The sequence below is a fragment of the Arvicola amphibius genome, chromosome 17 (genome assembly GCF_903992535.2).
Source record: "Arvicola amphibius chromosome 17, mArvAmp1.2, whole genome shotgun sequence".
NCBI lineage: Eukaryota > Metazoa > Chordata > Mammalia > Rodentia > Cricetidae > Arvicola > Arvicola amphibius.
This window is the reverse complement of record NC_052063.2, coordinates 9,351,598-9,367,547: the sequence shown is the minus strand read 5'-3', so window position 1 is coordinate 9,367,547 and position 15,950 is coordinate 9,351,598. Positions and strand designations below refer to the sequence as shown.

The window sequence follows — 15,950 nt, the reverse complement described above, 5'->3', positions numbered from 1 at the left end:
TCTATTGCACACTTTGTTGAAGCCAGCAGGCACAAGGCAAAGCTAGTAAAAGGCCCTCCATCCTGGTTCCAAAAGCTTATGTTTTCCCTCTGGGCTTTATGAACAATATACTTACCTAGTCATTACCAGAGTTTGAATCTGTGGCATGAGCCAACCTCTGAGTGACAACATTCAGAAGAAGAATTGGGTTGGGGCTAGAGAGATGGCTCAGCAGTTAAGAGCACTGGCTGCTCTTCCAGAAGACCGGGGTTCAATTCTCAGCAACCATATGGCAGCTCAAGATTGTCTGTCACTCCAGTTCCAGGGGATCCCACCCCCTTACACAGACATACATATATACATGCAGGCAAAGCACCAATGTATGTTTAAAAAATTACATATTTTAAAAAATAAAAATAAATTATTAAGAAGGTAGGGGACTTTGGGCTGAAGTTATGGCTGGGAGAAAATTAAACAAAAATCTGTCATCCATATTCAGCAAATTCATGCTAATCCTTTCCCTTTTTAACTCTTGAGTTACCCTTAAAGGTCTAACTGTGCCGGTATAGAATTGCCCCTGTACCACTGAAGAGCAAGACCACACACACAGCATGCATAAAAACCCCCATCTTTCTAGAATGTGTGACAGATTCGTAATCCCAAGGATTAGCGACTACCGGCTTGAACTCATGAAGCGACCTCGGAGAACATAAAACGAAATCCTAAGGTAGGCTTACGGAAAAAGCACCCTCAAGCTTCCGTGAGAAGCCTACCACAGCTGTTGGGTAACCCGCCATCTGCTCACCAGGGCTGTGAGCTGCTCTCACGGCGGCTCCCTAGGTGGTTTCTCCCTGATTGAGAGGGAAGGCAGCTGCGGAATGGGAAGACTAGGGTTCTTAAGAGGCTTGCCTGTTTTCAAAGGCAGCGATGCCTCTGGGAAGACTGTACCCTGACTAATTAGCTCAGCTTCAAAAAGGAAAAAAAAAAAAAAAAAAAACCAGACTCTCTAGGGGAAAGAGATCCCGCAAAGAGAAAAAGCCCCCTCCACAAGGAATGAAAGCGTTCTTAACCGTGTGTATAGATACATATTACTGTGGCCCGAATCGAGTCCACGCCAGAAAGAAACCTGAGGATGGGGAAGCCTTACGTCACCGGAAACACTTTGATGTGCTAGCATGTCGTTTTCTGCTCAGTGCATCCTGCATCACTAGAACCAGGCTGCAGAAGGGAAGGCCAGCCTAGGAGGCTCTCATCACATCCTAGACAACCTCAGCAGTGGCTTTCAGTCGGTGTCTTGGTGAATCATTACCCACAGATGCTGCTTTGGTATTTTTATGGGTCAATTTTAAAAGCTAGACTCAAAACCTACGTTCGTGTGTCTGCTTCTGTAACTTACCGACTCTGACCTAGAGGCCCCCAAGGGCTCAGCTCCAGGGACATCTACCTACAAGACAGACTAATTCAACACAGACCCTAACACAGCCAGCTAGAGAAAAGTGCAACCGCGTAGAACATTCAAAAGATACAGGATTGTCTGTAGCACTATTCAGTTCTGTAGTAATGATGTTCTTCACAAATGCTATGGTATCATTCACCACGCCATGGACCTAAAGCGCAATAAAAATAAGGTATATGGTTAATACACAATAAGAATGCCAATATTCTTGTAACACGCCATCTCCAGTCCTTGCAGTTATGATTATTAAAAAGTATAATTGGCTCCTTTGGGAAAGGAAGAGAACTGATAAGTTCTCAGTGAAACAAATTAGAATAAATACATTAGTATAACATATAAAATAAATACAAAAATATTAGACTTATATGCAAAACATCGCGGTATACGAGAAAAGCACCAGCCCTAGCCACAAAGAATTGCATTTCCATGCCAGTGGTAGGATGTAGGCAAGGTAGATTTCTGGTTGGAACAGTGATTTGGGAAGTAGACAATGACAGTTATTGTCTGTTTGTAAGAAGTAAGTAAGATACGATAGGCCTCTCCTGGATATGACTCGCAGAGATCACCCAGGTGCTAGCCATCCAGGGTTTGATGTCAAGAACCATAAGGCATCACACTGAAGATGCTCACAAGGAAAGCTGCCACCCTGCACCTTGCCCCAGGATGGCCATAGTACACTTCTGGCTTCTCTCAGAAGGCCAGAAGATAAGATATATGCTATTATCTTGGGCAAGGAGGGTACTGAACCGCATTCATTGGGTCCTGGATGCAAAATGGGAGAAAGTATCAATTTCACAGTCAGGAAAATTGAATGAATTAGTATTTGGAAGGCACCGATAATGGAGCCCGAGAGTTGGAGCCAAGTCATGATTATTAGAAAAAATAGCAGCGGTTCTTAAACCAGGACTTAGTCTTACGGTTCAGCTAATTTGGCAGTTCTCTCCCGTAGACATTTTTGAGCTACTGTTTAATGAGCTTGCCAGATAGCACTTGTTGAGTCGTAGGCAGTGAAGGGATTTGCTCTGGGGCAAACGCCCTCTTAGTGTCTCAACCAGAACTTGAGTGACAGCTCGGTTCCTGAGATGTCTGTAATTGCTCATCCGTCTGATTATGCAGAAGCAGCTGCACCCACTTCTTAAAACTGTGTCAGAGAGTCATTTGTGATTGTTTCTACTTGATTGTAAGAGGAAGAAAAGACATGCCCCATGGACACTTGGATTCTGAAAGGCAGAATTCCGCGATCACTTTCCTTTGAACATTCCTGACTGACTGACTGCAGTTTTTCCCTGCAGGAAGAGCCAGTGAGACTCTTCAATGCTACTTAGCCATTGTAGTGTATCAACACAGGAGGTCAAGAAATGAGAGGTTCTAGCTGATCCAGTAAGAAGCTGACAACAACAAGAGAAATGGATATAAAATGCATATTTTTTAAACAGAAGCAGCAGAGAGATTTGGATTACATTTGGCCCCGACATGATTTTCTAAAACTTTCCTCTTTTTCTATTTTTTTTTTTTTTTTTTTGCCCTCTGAATCTGGGGAAGGAGCCTTTGCTGGGCTCCTGTTTCTTGACTTTACCTGTGGACAGCAGCGTAAGGTGTATGCATCTTGGACACGATCGCAGAACCTGTGGCTTTCTGGACAAGGAAGGGCGGGGAAGGGGTTGCAGAGAAGAAAACAGGCAACACATTACTGGTCTCCCCAAACACACGCAGCACCCATGAGCCCACTCAGACAAACTTGTCCAGACCTGCGATTTCTGATGGGTGGTGATCCGAGTCCAAGAGGGACCGGAACCGGAAAGCAACTTCAATTTGCCCACGGTGAGGGCGGACAGCATGGATGTCTAGAATTGAAGGAGGGGGGAAAAATGTCTGTGCAATTCTGATATCAGAATGAACCACAGAGGATTCAGGACCATCTACGGTGCTGGCAGAACCCTCTAAAGTCCCGAGAGTTCTCACCCATCATACAGAATTAAATACTCCAACCCAAAGGCAAATTTTCCTTTATCTACACGATTGGCTCCGTTGTAGATGATGGCGCACACACTGTTGGCAGAGTACACTTAGAAACGCGACACAAGACCCCAGGCCCACCCGTAAAGGACCTGGACTGGTGACAACAGAGAGCGTGTGTAGTGGCTTCATCTAACCAAGTCATTTTTGGACATTTTCTGCTCTCCTTATTAACACGGAGCCTTTGATATTCATTAATTCCTAGATAAGATACAGACACTTGTATCATTTCGCCTTCCCAATCTTCTTATCAGGGCAGCTGCAATCTGTGCGTGTGTGCGTGCGCGCATGCGTGCGCATGCGTGCGCATCTGTCTGTCTACACATGCACGAGCACATGCACAGGTGCCCGAGAATATATGAATGTACGTATGGAAGCCAGCGAGCCAGCGTAGGTGACATTCCTTAGGCACCGTTCACCTTTCTCTCCCCTTTCCCTTATTTTTCATATAGAAACGGAGTCCCTCGCTGGCCTGAAACTCATCAAGGAAGCTAGGCTGACCAGCGAGCATCAGGGATCTGCTGTCTCCATCTCCTGAGCTCTGGCATGCATTACAAGAACACACTACCACGAGTTTTAAAATGTCAGTTCTAGGGATCGAACTTAGGTCCTTGCACTTACAAAACAAGATCTTTACCTACTGAGTTCTCCCCAGCACCCCCCCCCTTTCTTTTTTTGAAGTTTCAAGTCTTACACACTGACTCCTAAAGCAATGTTTACTTTGGCATGCCCAGATCACTGGTGATCTGGAGCAGGTTGCTTAGTGTCTGTCTTCACGGTGGTGGCGCAAGCCTTTAATCCCAGCACTCGGGAGGCAGAGGCAGGAGGATCTCTGTGAGTTCAAGGTCAGCCTGGTCTACAAGAGCTAGTTTCAGGACAGGCACCAAAGCTACAGAGAAACCCTGTCTAGAAAAAAACAAACAAACAAACAAAAAAAAAAACCATTAAAAAAAAAAACCAGAATGTCATTGTTGTCATTGTTACAGGACTTGAACGTAACAGAACCCAGGGGCGGCTGTGGAAGTAGTCCTGGGTATATTAGGAGCACCTGTGTCTTCTCACTCTTCCCTGCCCCCACACCCTCTCCACCTCTGTGCCTAAAAATGTCAACCAAGTCACCATGGTTGAATGAGTAAATAAACAGAGCCTGCTGACCAGTATCGAAGGCTTTGGTGGTGCCCTTCAGCACCTCGAGGGTCAAGGCAGCCACAATGTCAGCCTGCCGAGCAATGGCGCTGGCTCGCTCCACGGCCTCGCAGCCCAGGGAAGTGATCATCTGGGTCCCGTTAATGAGTGCCAGGCCCTGTGGGAAAAGGGAGAATGGTTTCTTACTGTGTTCTTTGTAACGAACCCACAGATGAGGAGATCTGTTCTTGTAAGAGAGAAACTAGCCAGTTGACCGAACTGGATTCTGTGTGTTTTCACATGTGTGGGCCAGGTGTGCATATTCATGAGGTTGAGCGGCGTCATATCTGGTGTGTCTGTGTGTTTTCACACGTGTGGGCTAGTCATGCATATTCATGAGCTTGAGCGGCATCATATCTGGTGTGTTTGTGTGTTTCCATACGTGTGGGCCAGGCGTGCATTTTCATGAGCTTGAACGGCATCATATCTGGTGTGTCTGTGTGTTTTCACACGTGTGGGCCAGTCATGCATATTCATGGACTTGGGCGGCGTCATATCTGGAATCATTAGCACAGATCTGGCCAAAGGGTACCTGTTGACTTCCCTTGTCAAGGCACCATGTGGCCCTGCACTCCGGAATGCATGGAGCATGGAACATCTTTGGCCCTCTGTGCTATGTTGTTTAATAACTTCCCACCACCATAGACAAGACATCCTAAGACTATCCTGGCCCAAAGTTCCACCATAGACAAGACATCCTGAGACTATCCTGGTCCAAAGTTCCATCATGTTCAAGACATCCTGAGACCATCCTGGTCCAAAGTTCCATCATGTTCAAGACATCCTAAGACTATCCTGGTCCAAAACTGTGGCTGAGAGCGTCATAAGGGGCCTTGACTAAGCAGTTCTTATTAAAAACATTAGAAAACTATATTTGAAATTTATGTTCTTAGAGAACCCTCGGGGACTTGTGGCATGACTAATCTTAAATATTCACAGAGGAGTCCTTTTGTAGCTGTCAATCAACCCATAAACTGCGCTTAAGGAGCCGACGAGGCTGCCATTAAGGATGAAAACTGCCCGTGTGAAAATCTGCTCACACCAACAAGTTTTTCTCGACTGACTCACCTCTTTTGGTTTCAGAACAACTGGTTTCAACCCGTGGGCTTCTAGGACCTGTTGAATGATTAAAAGCATGGACGTGGTTATTACTTGAAATACCAGCTTATTTATTTCATACGGAGCCCAGTGAAATACTCTCAGTTCCAAAGTTTGTCTTATAAAAGATTACGCCTACGCAAACTGGTTCTGGCCAGGTTCTTGGGGCCAGCATCTATGTCTATTTAGTGAGGAAGCAGGCTTAGTTTTTTTTTTAAAATAACTCGTGGACTTTTGAAGCAAGAACTTGGTTGCCTACAGAATATGTTTTGCGCAGGGCGGTGGTGTTGCAGGCCTTTAATCCCAGCACTCAGGAAGCAGAGGCAGGTGGATCTCTGTGCAGTCAAGGTCAGCCTGGTCTACAGAGTGAGTTCCAGGGCAGGCTCCAAAGCTACACATAGAAACCCTGACTTGAAAATCCAAAGAGGGGTGAGAGAAGAATAAGTTTTGCTTTCAAGTTCCTCTGTGTTGGGTATCAATCTTTGAGACCCCTCACTCTGATATATACTCGGTTAAGGCTGGGCTCCAGGCTGCCTGTCTATATGCATGCTTCTGCATTTAAAGCATGACCCCAGATGGTCCTCTACCCTTGTTTCTGCATCTTCTGTCATCGACAGAATCTCAGGGAAAGGCTTAGGAGCAAAAATGTGTCCACATCAATGAAGAGGAGGTTATGGAATCCCCTCAACTAGGTAGTGCCAGAATTCCAAGAGGAAGGGGACAGAATATGATTTCTCTCAGGTAACAGAAGTAAAAGCTGCTGCTACATGAGATTCCCCTGGTGGGGGAAAGAAAGATGGAGTCAAAGTGGGAGAAAGACAGACCGCTGCCTCCTAATTAACTCTGTCCATTTCTCAGGGTCTGAGTACTTCTCACTGCAGGGTGTTGGGCTGGGCTGAGGGTACACACAGTAGAAACTGACAAGCTCAGGGCACCCAGGCCACACAAGGGCTGAGTGCTTGGGAAATAAGATGTAACAACCTATGTGTGGGTGACTTGGAAAGAAAGGAGCAGAGGAGCAGAGAGGGTGGATTCCTAGAGGACTTCTCAGGATAAAAGAAATGAATGGGAACAGAGTGTTGTGCCCTCTGCTTAGCCCAGAGCACATTCCAGCTGCAAGCTAACTATAATTTCTGCCATGGAGACGCTGGGGTGGGACGGGCCATGAGGATCACATGGAAAACAACACTCTTGAAGTCACCTTATGGCTGATCTTTATCCTAAAGATGAGGGAAATGCTAGAAGTTTAACCAGGGTATGTTTGGATTTGCTGTTGACCAAGGGTCAGGCTGGCTGCCACGTTAAGGTGGCTGAGGAAGCACTGTCCACAGAGACAGAACTAAGATAGGTTGCATGGAAGAAAGATGACCTTGAACTTGGATTCCCCAAAGCCCAAGGAACAATCTAGTTTCTTCTTCATCCTTGGTCATATCTCTCTCTCTCTCTCTCTCTCTCTCTCTCTCTCTCTCTCTCTCTCTCTCTCTAGTTTCTTCTTCCTCCTTGGTCATCTCTCTCTCTCTCTCTCTCTCTCTCTCTATTTTTTTAATTTTATGTGCATTGGTATTTTGCTTGCATATCTGTGTGAGGGTGCCAGATGCCCTGGAACTGGAGTTACAGACAGTTGCGAGCTGCCATGTGGGTGCTGGGAATTGAACTCAGGTCCTCTGGAAGAGCAGTCAGTGCTCTTAACCATTGAACCATCTCTCCAGTCCCAATCCTCTGGATCTTTCACTTACTGTTTGGGTGCCTCATATCTACTCACAGAGGACACAATGCGGTGGGCTGCTCAGCTGAGATTTGTTCAGGAAGAAACCATCACAAGCTTTGGGTAAAATGTGCCTTCCTGACAAGCTCAAGAACAGGTTGTGCTTTCTAGAGACCACACAGCAGGCTCTGTCTTTCACAACTCTCACCTTAAGATAAGCTCCCCAATACAATTGTAACCCACTATGACCTACCCAGTGGGCATCAGCAGTCTCGTGAGTGCAGAGTATAATTCCTGAAATTAAAACAAGTGACTATACGTTCCCATCCAGGTCCGCCTATCTTGGATGCTGACAGGGGAATATGGAAGACAATATTCTTTCCTAGTTTGACTCCCTAGGCTTGAGTTGACTCATCTATAACTGGACGGCCATGAAGGTGTGAGAGAACACACGCCAGTCTCCCGGCTCCAGCGGAAGAGAATCACTATGGAGGAAGCTGATACGTGAGGCTTACGTATTTAGCATCAGCCCAGCCGCTCTTTGGGGACCACATTTTTCCTTCTCCAATGAGTCCCAGAGCAAGATGAGAGAGAGGTGCAAGATCTCCACTAGCACCCACAGTTCCTTTCTCTGGAACGTAGGACAGGCAGGAGGCTGCAAGAGAAGCAGGTAGGTATCAGTGACCTCAAGAGGGTTTGCACCGTTGTAGTTATCTTCGCTTTGCCAGTGAGGACAACCCTCATTTCCAACAGAGTTTAGAGTCAGTTTGAGTATACATATCCAAGATGTATCAAATGATCATTTCGGAGACACAACTAGGCAGCACTTGGGAGGCAGAGGCAGTTGGATCTCTGTAAGTTCTAGGTCAGCCTGGTCTACAAAGTGAGTTCCAGGATGGCCAGGGCTACACAGAGAAACCTTGTCTCGAAAAACCGAGAGAGAGAGAGAAAAAGAGAGAGAGCAGAGCCAGCTAAGTTGTTATGAAAGAGGTAGGTGAGTGTGAAGGGAGAGAGAGAAGGAAGGGAGGGAGGGAGGGGGGAGGGAGGGAGGGAGGGAGGGAGGGAAGGGAAGGAAGGAAGGAAGGAAGGAAGGAAGGAAGGAAGGAAGGAAGGAAGGAAGGAAGGTGTGTGTATGGAGGGCAGGCTTCCAGAGGGAAGGACATGAGGCTCGGGCTGTCATGATGTCACTCTTAGGGTTCTAGCAGTATCTCAGAAACGCAATTATAAACTAGCTGTTGATGGTCCCATCCTGGTTTCTAAGAGCAAAACATTAGAAATCATTAAAATACAGAATTAAGGGACATTCATGTGAGCAGATTATATGCAGTCAATAAAAGCTGTTGGAGAATGCTTTAAAACATATACTTGTTTACTTTTTACAAAAGTAAAATGTCTACTTCAAAAAGAAGGACATGGCACACCTTCTTGGTGTTGGGTGTCCTTCTATATATGTGTTGCTTTTAGTGGTTAATGAATAAAGCTGTTTCGGCCAATAGCTTTGCAGAGTAAAGTCAGGTGGGAAATTCGAGCAGAGATACAGACAAAAAGAAGGCAGAGTCAGGTCAGATGCCAGCCAGGCTCCAAGTAAACAAGACATGTAGAAAATGAGGTAATGCCACGGCCACGTGGCAATACATAGATTAAAAGAAATTGGTTAAATTAGAATATAAGAGATAGGCAGGAATACTCCTGAGCCAAGGGCCAAACAGTGTTGTAATTAATATAGTTTCTGTGTGATTATTTGGGTCTGGATGGCCAGGAAACAAAGCGTGGTCTCCATCTGCACACACCAAAGACCAAAGTACTAATAACAAAGTTGTTTAACAATAAATTTACAGGCAAAATTCTCTTTCTCCGGTCATTCACTTACCACTCCATACACTATGCCTGCTCATGTATAGCATGTGCTGTTTTTCAGATATCTCCCCAAAAGTTACCCCTAAAAGGAGGCTTCTGTTTTAAAAATAAAGCCCTCTCGTGGTGACTTTCTACAGTTGTTGCTAAATGACATCAGTCAGACACATCAGTGCCAACCATGGGCCAGTTTCCAGACTACAGGTGACCTGGGGAATTCTCAGAGCAGCAGGGACCCCAAGATGCCTTAAATGCATCTACCGGAGCATGGGTGTCTTCAAAGTTGGAGCTCTGCTGTCTTGGGGTTTGAGGCTTGTGGTAGAGCCGAGCTTGTAGATGTGATCACTACAGATCTGTGTAAATAGCTCTATAGCCTGTAGCTTGTGACCTTCGCTGGTCAGTGTGTCACACTTATGAGCCCCCTGGGCTCTCTGCATAGCAACTCAGGTATCTGGTCTTCTCTGCGTGACTGTGAGACCTTGTGTCTTTTCCCCCCAAGGATCCCTAGGATTCCCATCGACCTCATGTTTTATCCTTAGCTGTGTGAAGGGGCAGCTTCCTGAGCCTTGCAAATCTGGCCTCCCCTTTAAGGACTGAGTTGCGTGGTATCATGTCCTCTCCCACAATGGCTTCATGACTAAGCCAATTATTAACCTCTTCACATTTTGACCTACCTTTTTACAAAGTTAGATTTCCATGTGCGAGTACAACTTATCCATCATCAGTCAGGGTCGGTGGGGGGGCATTAAAAGTTCAGATTCCTGGGTACCATCTGGAACCACTGCCTTTGGGATGGACATAATCCAGGAATCGTGTTTATGGATGACTTGGTGCCATTTCTCTGATCATAGATGGGCACCATTGAATAGCAAGCTCTGTGTAGGCCTGAACTTACTGGCATACTGGTAGGGCTCATGTTTATCTTAAATGATACCACAAGATAGGTTGCCATTTGTGGGAACAGCTAGAGCTGCCATTCTTGCTACTTGACAACTGGTTCTCCTTGCCAAACCCGTTTTACACTCACCTTGATTCTTTTCTCTTTATAGCCTTGGCATCTAGTCATCCCAATATACTTTTTGGGGTGTGGCCAACTTCTCTGGAGGGCCAAATGAAGGAGTCAGTGCCTTACCATTAAACACTTCAATAACTTGTTTCAGGGTCTCCAAGGAAATCCCGCTGTATCCTTTAGCTAAAACGTTAATCCTCAAAGCCAAGAGCATCCGACATCTTTCAGGGCTGAGTGGTTTCCCAACACCTACAAAGCAGAATTGTCATTTTCTTCAAGACCAAATCCCTCACCTCCTGCCCACCCTCACCTCTTGGGTCTTTCTCCACTTTTGCCAGTCTTCCCTTGGCTTTCTGAAGCTGGATGGATGGCCCTCCCTGTTGCCTGTCTGGCTCCTCAAACCTCGTCCAGACTAAGCTAGAGGCCCAGTTCTCCTTCTCGATTCCTTGCTAGAGCCCTTCAGTGAACCTCACCTGCCTAAACACCTTCAGAATACTGCGGAGAGGCCTTGACATAGGCCCCTTCAGAGTGATGGGCCCAGAACTCATCCTACCTAGCTCATACCCCCAATACTAGCCTTGGTTCTTTCCCCAAAGCACACCACTCTCTTCATAGCACTAGATACACGCTCCTATCTCAAGCGCATCCTTCCACCAGGCCCATTCTGTCTTCTGAGTTGCAGCACAAGGTTGGTCTGGTCTGACGTCATCTGCTCACACTCCCTGGGTCCCTAGCACCTGGCCCTTGGAGTGCATTCAGAACACATCAGCTGATGTGGCTGGTAGCACTATGCTAGCCAATCAGGTCATCTTAGGTGATTTAGGAGGCACCCAATACTAGGACCAATTTACCTGAAGAATGGGAACGAACCAAGTTGACCTGAAGCTCCCTGGAAGAGAAAGGTGAGAACCCTCTTAGACAGCTTGGGTGAACATGCTCCCTCGGCCAGGAATATAAAGGGAACAAGAGTTATGTCTTCAGATGGCAGGGGATGGTAGGTCTGGTTCGCTCGTGACGAGCTGGGTACAAGTCAGCTCAAGCCTCATATTGTTCAGCAAGATACATGTGGAAAGTGGCTGTCTCATAGGGTTGTGTGAGCATTTGTTACCCAAGGCTTGATCTAAAGAAATGATTCTCAATGTATGGGTTGCTACTGCTTTAGGGGTCACATACCTGGTACCCTGCATATCAGATATTTATGTTATGATTCATAAGGGTAGCAAAATTACAGTCATGAAGTAGCAATGAAATCATTTTATGGTTGCAGTCACCACAGCATGAAGAGTCTGTATTAAAGAGTCACAGCCTTAGGAAGGTGGAGAGACACTGGTCTCACTGAATGTCACTGTTCAATGAACGTCAACGTAGCCAATGTGAGCCATCTTGGTGGAGGCGAAATCTCAAAGTCAGGGCAGGTGGGTGGCGAGGACGTGCAGCTGAGACTTACTGTAGCTTATGGACGGGGATTACAGTTCTGGCAAACTTCCCAAAACCTGTGGTGATGCCGTACACAACTGGAATAAAAAAATTAAGCAGACGCCTTTGTGATTAGATGCAAAGGAAGTTTTGTTCTTACGTTTGTCCATAAAAACAACGCCAGGACACCCAGAGGAAACGGTACCTGTCTTTTCTTTTATGATGCTGTCAATGACTTCCCGGGACTGCTGCACCTTCTTCTCGGCAGTTGAAGTGAGCTAGGAAAGCATTGGCCAGAGCGAGCCTGTGAAAGTCTTCCGTGGCCGGTGGAAATGGCAGGGAGCTGGCCCTCCTTTCCCTTCCCCACGTACCTTTATCTTGTAATGTCCCTTCCCCAAGTTGACCAGATCCTCTGTGCTCAGACTGTCCCCATCCAAGGCAATGTACTGCACAGAAGGAGTGAAATCTCAGTGAGCCGGGGGCACCTTCTGAGGGGTGGCCCTGGACACAGTCTGATGCCGAAGATATTTTATGATTATTACCGTGAGGCATTGCTGTGGTAATTAAAAATATGCCTGGCTTATAAAGAGACTGGGTAAGAAAAGCCAGAGGCCAGGCTCCCTGTAGTAGCGACTCTGAGCTGGATGACTCTCTCCTTACATGTGGCATTCACTCAGGTACCAACCCTCTCCTCTTTAAAGGGGAGGGGTATTGTGTCAACCAGACTTCAATTTTCCCACAGAAAGAAACATAGCTCTCAGCTCACCCTTTCAGGCTCCCGGTATTTGCTGTATCTGAAGCCAGGTAAAGGAGCATACTGGCAGAGCGGGAAAACCCCAGTCCCACCATGGCAGGCCCAGCCCCCAGTGCGGACTAGAGACCATGCAGAAAGGATACAGGAAAACTCCTTCCGGCTGTGAGGGAATGAAGTCAGGAGACATTACATCACCTTCAATGACTGAAACGAGAAGGAGGAGTGAAGAGGGGCCTTGCAGACCACAGGGTACCACATTTGGACTCCTGCCAGACCCAGGAATGGCCCCTCCATGCACTGAGCTTGCATTGCATAGCCCTGGCTGCTGCAACGTGACCCCTACATTTTCCCATGGCCTTAGCCTTTTTATGCGGGAAAGCAAAAAAGCAGACAGGCAGGTGAGGGGCGGTAGGTGGAAGATCAGTTCTAGCTGGCTTCCACGCCTGCTCTGGTGATCATTTCTAAATCTGCAATCTCGGCACCCCCCGTGATTGCAAGGGGATTGAGATTTGCAGCTTTGGGTTCAAGTGCAGTCTCTTGTCACTTAGGATCTGCCTCTCTACATCTGCTGCAGGCCGAGGACAGGGCGAATGTGAAGCTTAGCTTGAGGCTCCCCCAGGTCAAGGGCGCAAGCCTATTTTCCCCGTCATTTCCCTTGTGACGAGGGTGACTTCCGGGAGTTCATCACGCTCCCCTGCTGGCCACTCACCCACTTCTACGAACTCATTGTCCTCCAAGGCCACCTCCAGCAGGTCCTCATTGTCCAACAGGCCCAGGCCCTTGCACCGGCGCACGAGGAAGCGCACTTCATCCACCGATGCGAAGCCACCATTGTCCGGCTTGTTCTTCATGTAGCGCCTCACAGCCTCGCGGCCCAGCCAGCCTACAGAGAGCTTCCCGTCCTTGCAGGGTACCGCCAGCCATTCCCCACGCACGTGCACCGTGTACCTAGGCATGGCTCGGCTACTGGAACAGCCCTTCTGAGCAACAGGCGGCTGGCTCCTTCCCTACTGTCCCAGACTGGAGAGCCTTTATCCTTTCCCCGGGAGGGGAGTTGCCTGCTGGGGTGTGGTTGGCAGGGAGACTGAGAATGGACTTTCAAAACACACCCTTTCCCTTGCCTTTATTCATTCACACTTTGAACAAATATTGATTGCTGTCTCTGGTGTTCTTTTGGCCTTTTTGAAAGCTGAACTAGGGGCTGGAGAGAGGGGGTATGGGTAGGTGAGCCCACCTTCAATGCAACCGTGCAGAGAAAGACCAGGGGTCTCTTACCCTGGAGCTCTGAGCTCTGCTAGTACCCCACCTGACCAGGATCCCCGTTCTCTCTCCCTTTCTGAGGTCTGCCTTGAGAGCTGGTCATAAACACCATGTTCCCCTCTTCGGGGAATTACTCAATTGGTAAAACGCATCCCCTCGGTCAATTGTGACACCCAGCAGCAGTGTGGCAATCCTCATTCATTTATTTATTCATTCCACAAACACGAGTTGAGCAACGCCTCCCCAACACCTCTTTGTGCTTCTGAAGCTGTCGCTCCACAAGGGAAGGCTGAGAAGGCCAGAGATCACTTCCACAGCTAAAGGTTGTGTCTAGATGTATGACCAGCTTCCTGACCCGGGGTAGTGGATTATCAGTTTGCTTGTTTTCTCATCCGGAAGCAAACTGTTCACTGCCGTGCTTCACGGCATCTACCTGGAATAAATCCTGGCTCTGTGGTTTATTTGACTCCTCTGGGCTTCAACTTTCTCACCTATAAAACGGAGATAACACTAGGGCCTATCCCAACGGGCAGCTGGAAAAGACAAAATGATCTCTCATGTGCCAACCCTGGGGCCGGCGCCTGCTGGATGGGGCCACTTAGGAAATGTTTGGGGTTGCTCTCACTCTGAACCTTAACGCTCCGCATGACCTTGGCGACTTCGCGACTATTCCTTGCCTTGGCACCTAGCTCTCCCCGATTTAGCTAAGCTTCTTCACTGCAAGTAACTGTCACCCCTGTCCCCACCAAACTCTTCCCCACCAGGGTTAAGGGGCACGGGTCCGTGTGGAAAGGGAATCAAAGGAATGTGTGTACTTCAGTAGTGAGTCAGTTCAGAGAAATCGGATCATTCCAACAGAAATCCCGGCCTCTTTCTACTCCAGATAGAGTTGCTTCTGCAACATGCATATCTGCATCCAGCATCTAATTGAAGTGTGTTCATGAGACAGCCACACCCCGACTGTGCCCTGCAGTTTGGCAACATGGCTGTTTGACAGAGACGTTATCTTTGGTTCCAGGATCCCACCTTCAGGACACGGCCTTCCGTCTTCCTTGCTTCATCTCTGCCCATGAGCCTGACTTCAGGTTAATCCTTTCTTCAGGTTTTTCCCCTGAACCCCTCTGCTTGCGAAGCTACCCTCATTGCTCAGCAACTTCAAGGTCCTTGGTAAGCCCGAATCTAGGCCTATATCTGGGATGAAACCCATGCCCCAAGTCCTTATGCTGGCCTGTCATCTGCTTACCCCAGCAGACTGTTGCAAGTCCTGGGGTCATGAAGATGATAGATGGATGGCCCCACCCTTGGACTCATGCCTCCCCCAAGGGAATTTCCCACATCTTCCCTTCTCCTCAATTTGCATTTAATTCCCAGACACGTCTCATCTTTTACGTTTCTGGGAAAACCATGACCCTCAGATGTGGACCACCTTCATTCCGCCATCTTCATTGGTCCACCAAGTCCTTTCTGAACGCTTGGTAGGTGCCAAGCTCCGTGCCAGGCGCTGCAGATGAAACAAGGTCTATTCACAAGCGAGCACATTTATGGACTTGGTTCTTTCTCCCCATACCCTCCAGTTTCCTTGGCAACTACTCTGTTGTTTCTGTTGAGACTTTTCTTAAACCACCTAAGGCTAGGTGGGTGGAATTCTTTTCCAGCCTTCGTTAGCATAACCAGTTTTCTGTTTGTTTTCTGCATCATGTAGAAACGTCCTCTCTTTTACCTCCTCTGGGGATGGTGTGCGTTTGATCTGTCACGGAGACAACTCGGGACATAACTTGAGCCAGTGTGAACTCTTCCTTGGCCCTAGGTAAACCTATAGAGGGATGTGTCTTTGGCGCCCCCTGCCCATTCCAGGGAGGAAATACAAGTGAGAGCAGAGAGCTGGGAAACAGGATTGCCCTGGGGCACAGGTTAAAGCCACCTAGGGAACACAACTGTTAGGCAGAAGGGGAGCAAATAAGTCTTAGGATTCCAGGATTGGAACTTCTGATGGCTGCCCCATCTTTGAGGTGTTCTTAATCTTCATATTTTTAGGGGGTACCCAGTCACCCAAGCCTATACTTTAAGGCAACACTTCCCTTGGCTAGAGTTTATTTGACCAGGAGTGGGCTCAACTGGAGACTTGGGAATTGTGGTGGTCTGTCCATGTGTAACGCAAGGGTGGGAGGGGGCCAGAGCACAGTATGAGTAAGGGAAACACCCAGGAGACAGGAGTGCT

General features: G+C 47.6%; 1 protein-coding gene across 1 annotated transcript in view; it reads right to left on the bottom strand.

Annotated features, from left to right (window-relative positions):
• Hal (histidine ammonia-lyase) overlaps nucleotides 1–13,569 on the bottom strand; it is a 28,966-nt gene extending 15,397 nt beyond the window's left edge. The window contains exons 1-14 of the mRNA XM_038315134.2: nucleotides 13,182–13,569; nucleotides 12,616–12,676; nucleotides 12,485–12,512; nucleotides 12,090–12,164; nucleotides 11,924–11,996; nucleotides 11,750–11,816; nucleotides 11,154–11,191; nucleotides 10,426–10,551; nucleotides 7,955–8,094; nucleotides 5,705–5,752; nucleotides 4,607–4,754; nucleotides 3,184–3,279; nucleotides 3,012–3,070; nucleotides 1,506–1,586 (exon numbers count right to left, since the gene is read on the bottom strand). Of these exons, the coding sequence (XP_038171062.1) occupies nucleotides 1,506–1,586; nucleotides 3,012–3,070; nucleotides 3,184–3,279; nucleotides 4,607–4,754; nucleotides 5,705–5,752; nucleotides 7,955–8,094; nucleotides 10,426–10,551; nucleotides 11,154–11,191; nucleotides 11,750–11,816; nucleotides 11,924–11,996; nucleotides 12,090–12,164; nucleotides 12,485–12,512; nucleotides 12,616–12,676; nucleotides 13,182–13,428 (1,287 nt within the window). The 5' untranslated portion in view covers nucleotides 13,429–13,569. The remainder of the gene's footprint in view (nucleotides 1–1,505; nucleotides 1,587–3,011; nucleotides 3,071–3,183; nucleotides 3,280–4,606; nucleotides 4,755–5,704; nucleotides 5,753–7,954; nucleotides 8,095–10,425; nucleotides 10,552–11,153; nucleotides 11,192–11,749; nucleotides 11,817–11,923; nucleotides 11,997–12,089; nucleotides 12,165–12,484; nucleotides 12,513–12,615; nucleotides 12,677–13,181) is intronic.
• Between the last annotated feature and the right edge of the window lie 2,381 nt (nucleotides 13,570–15,950).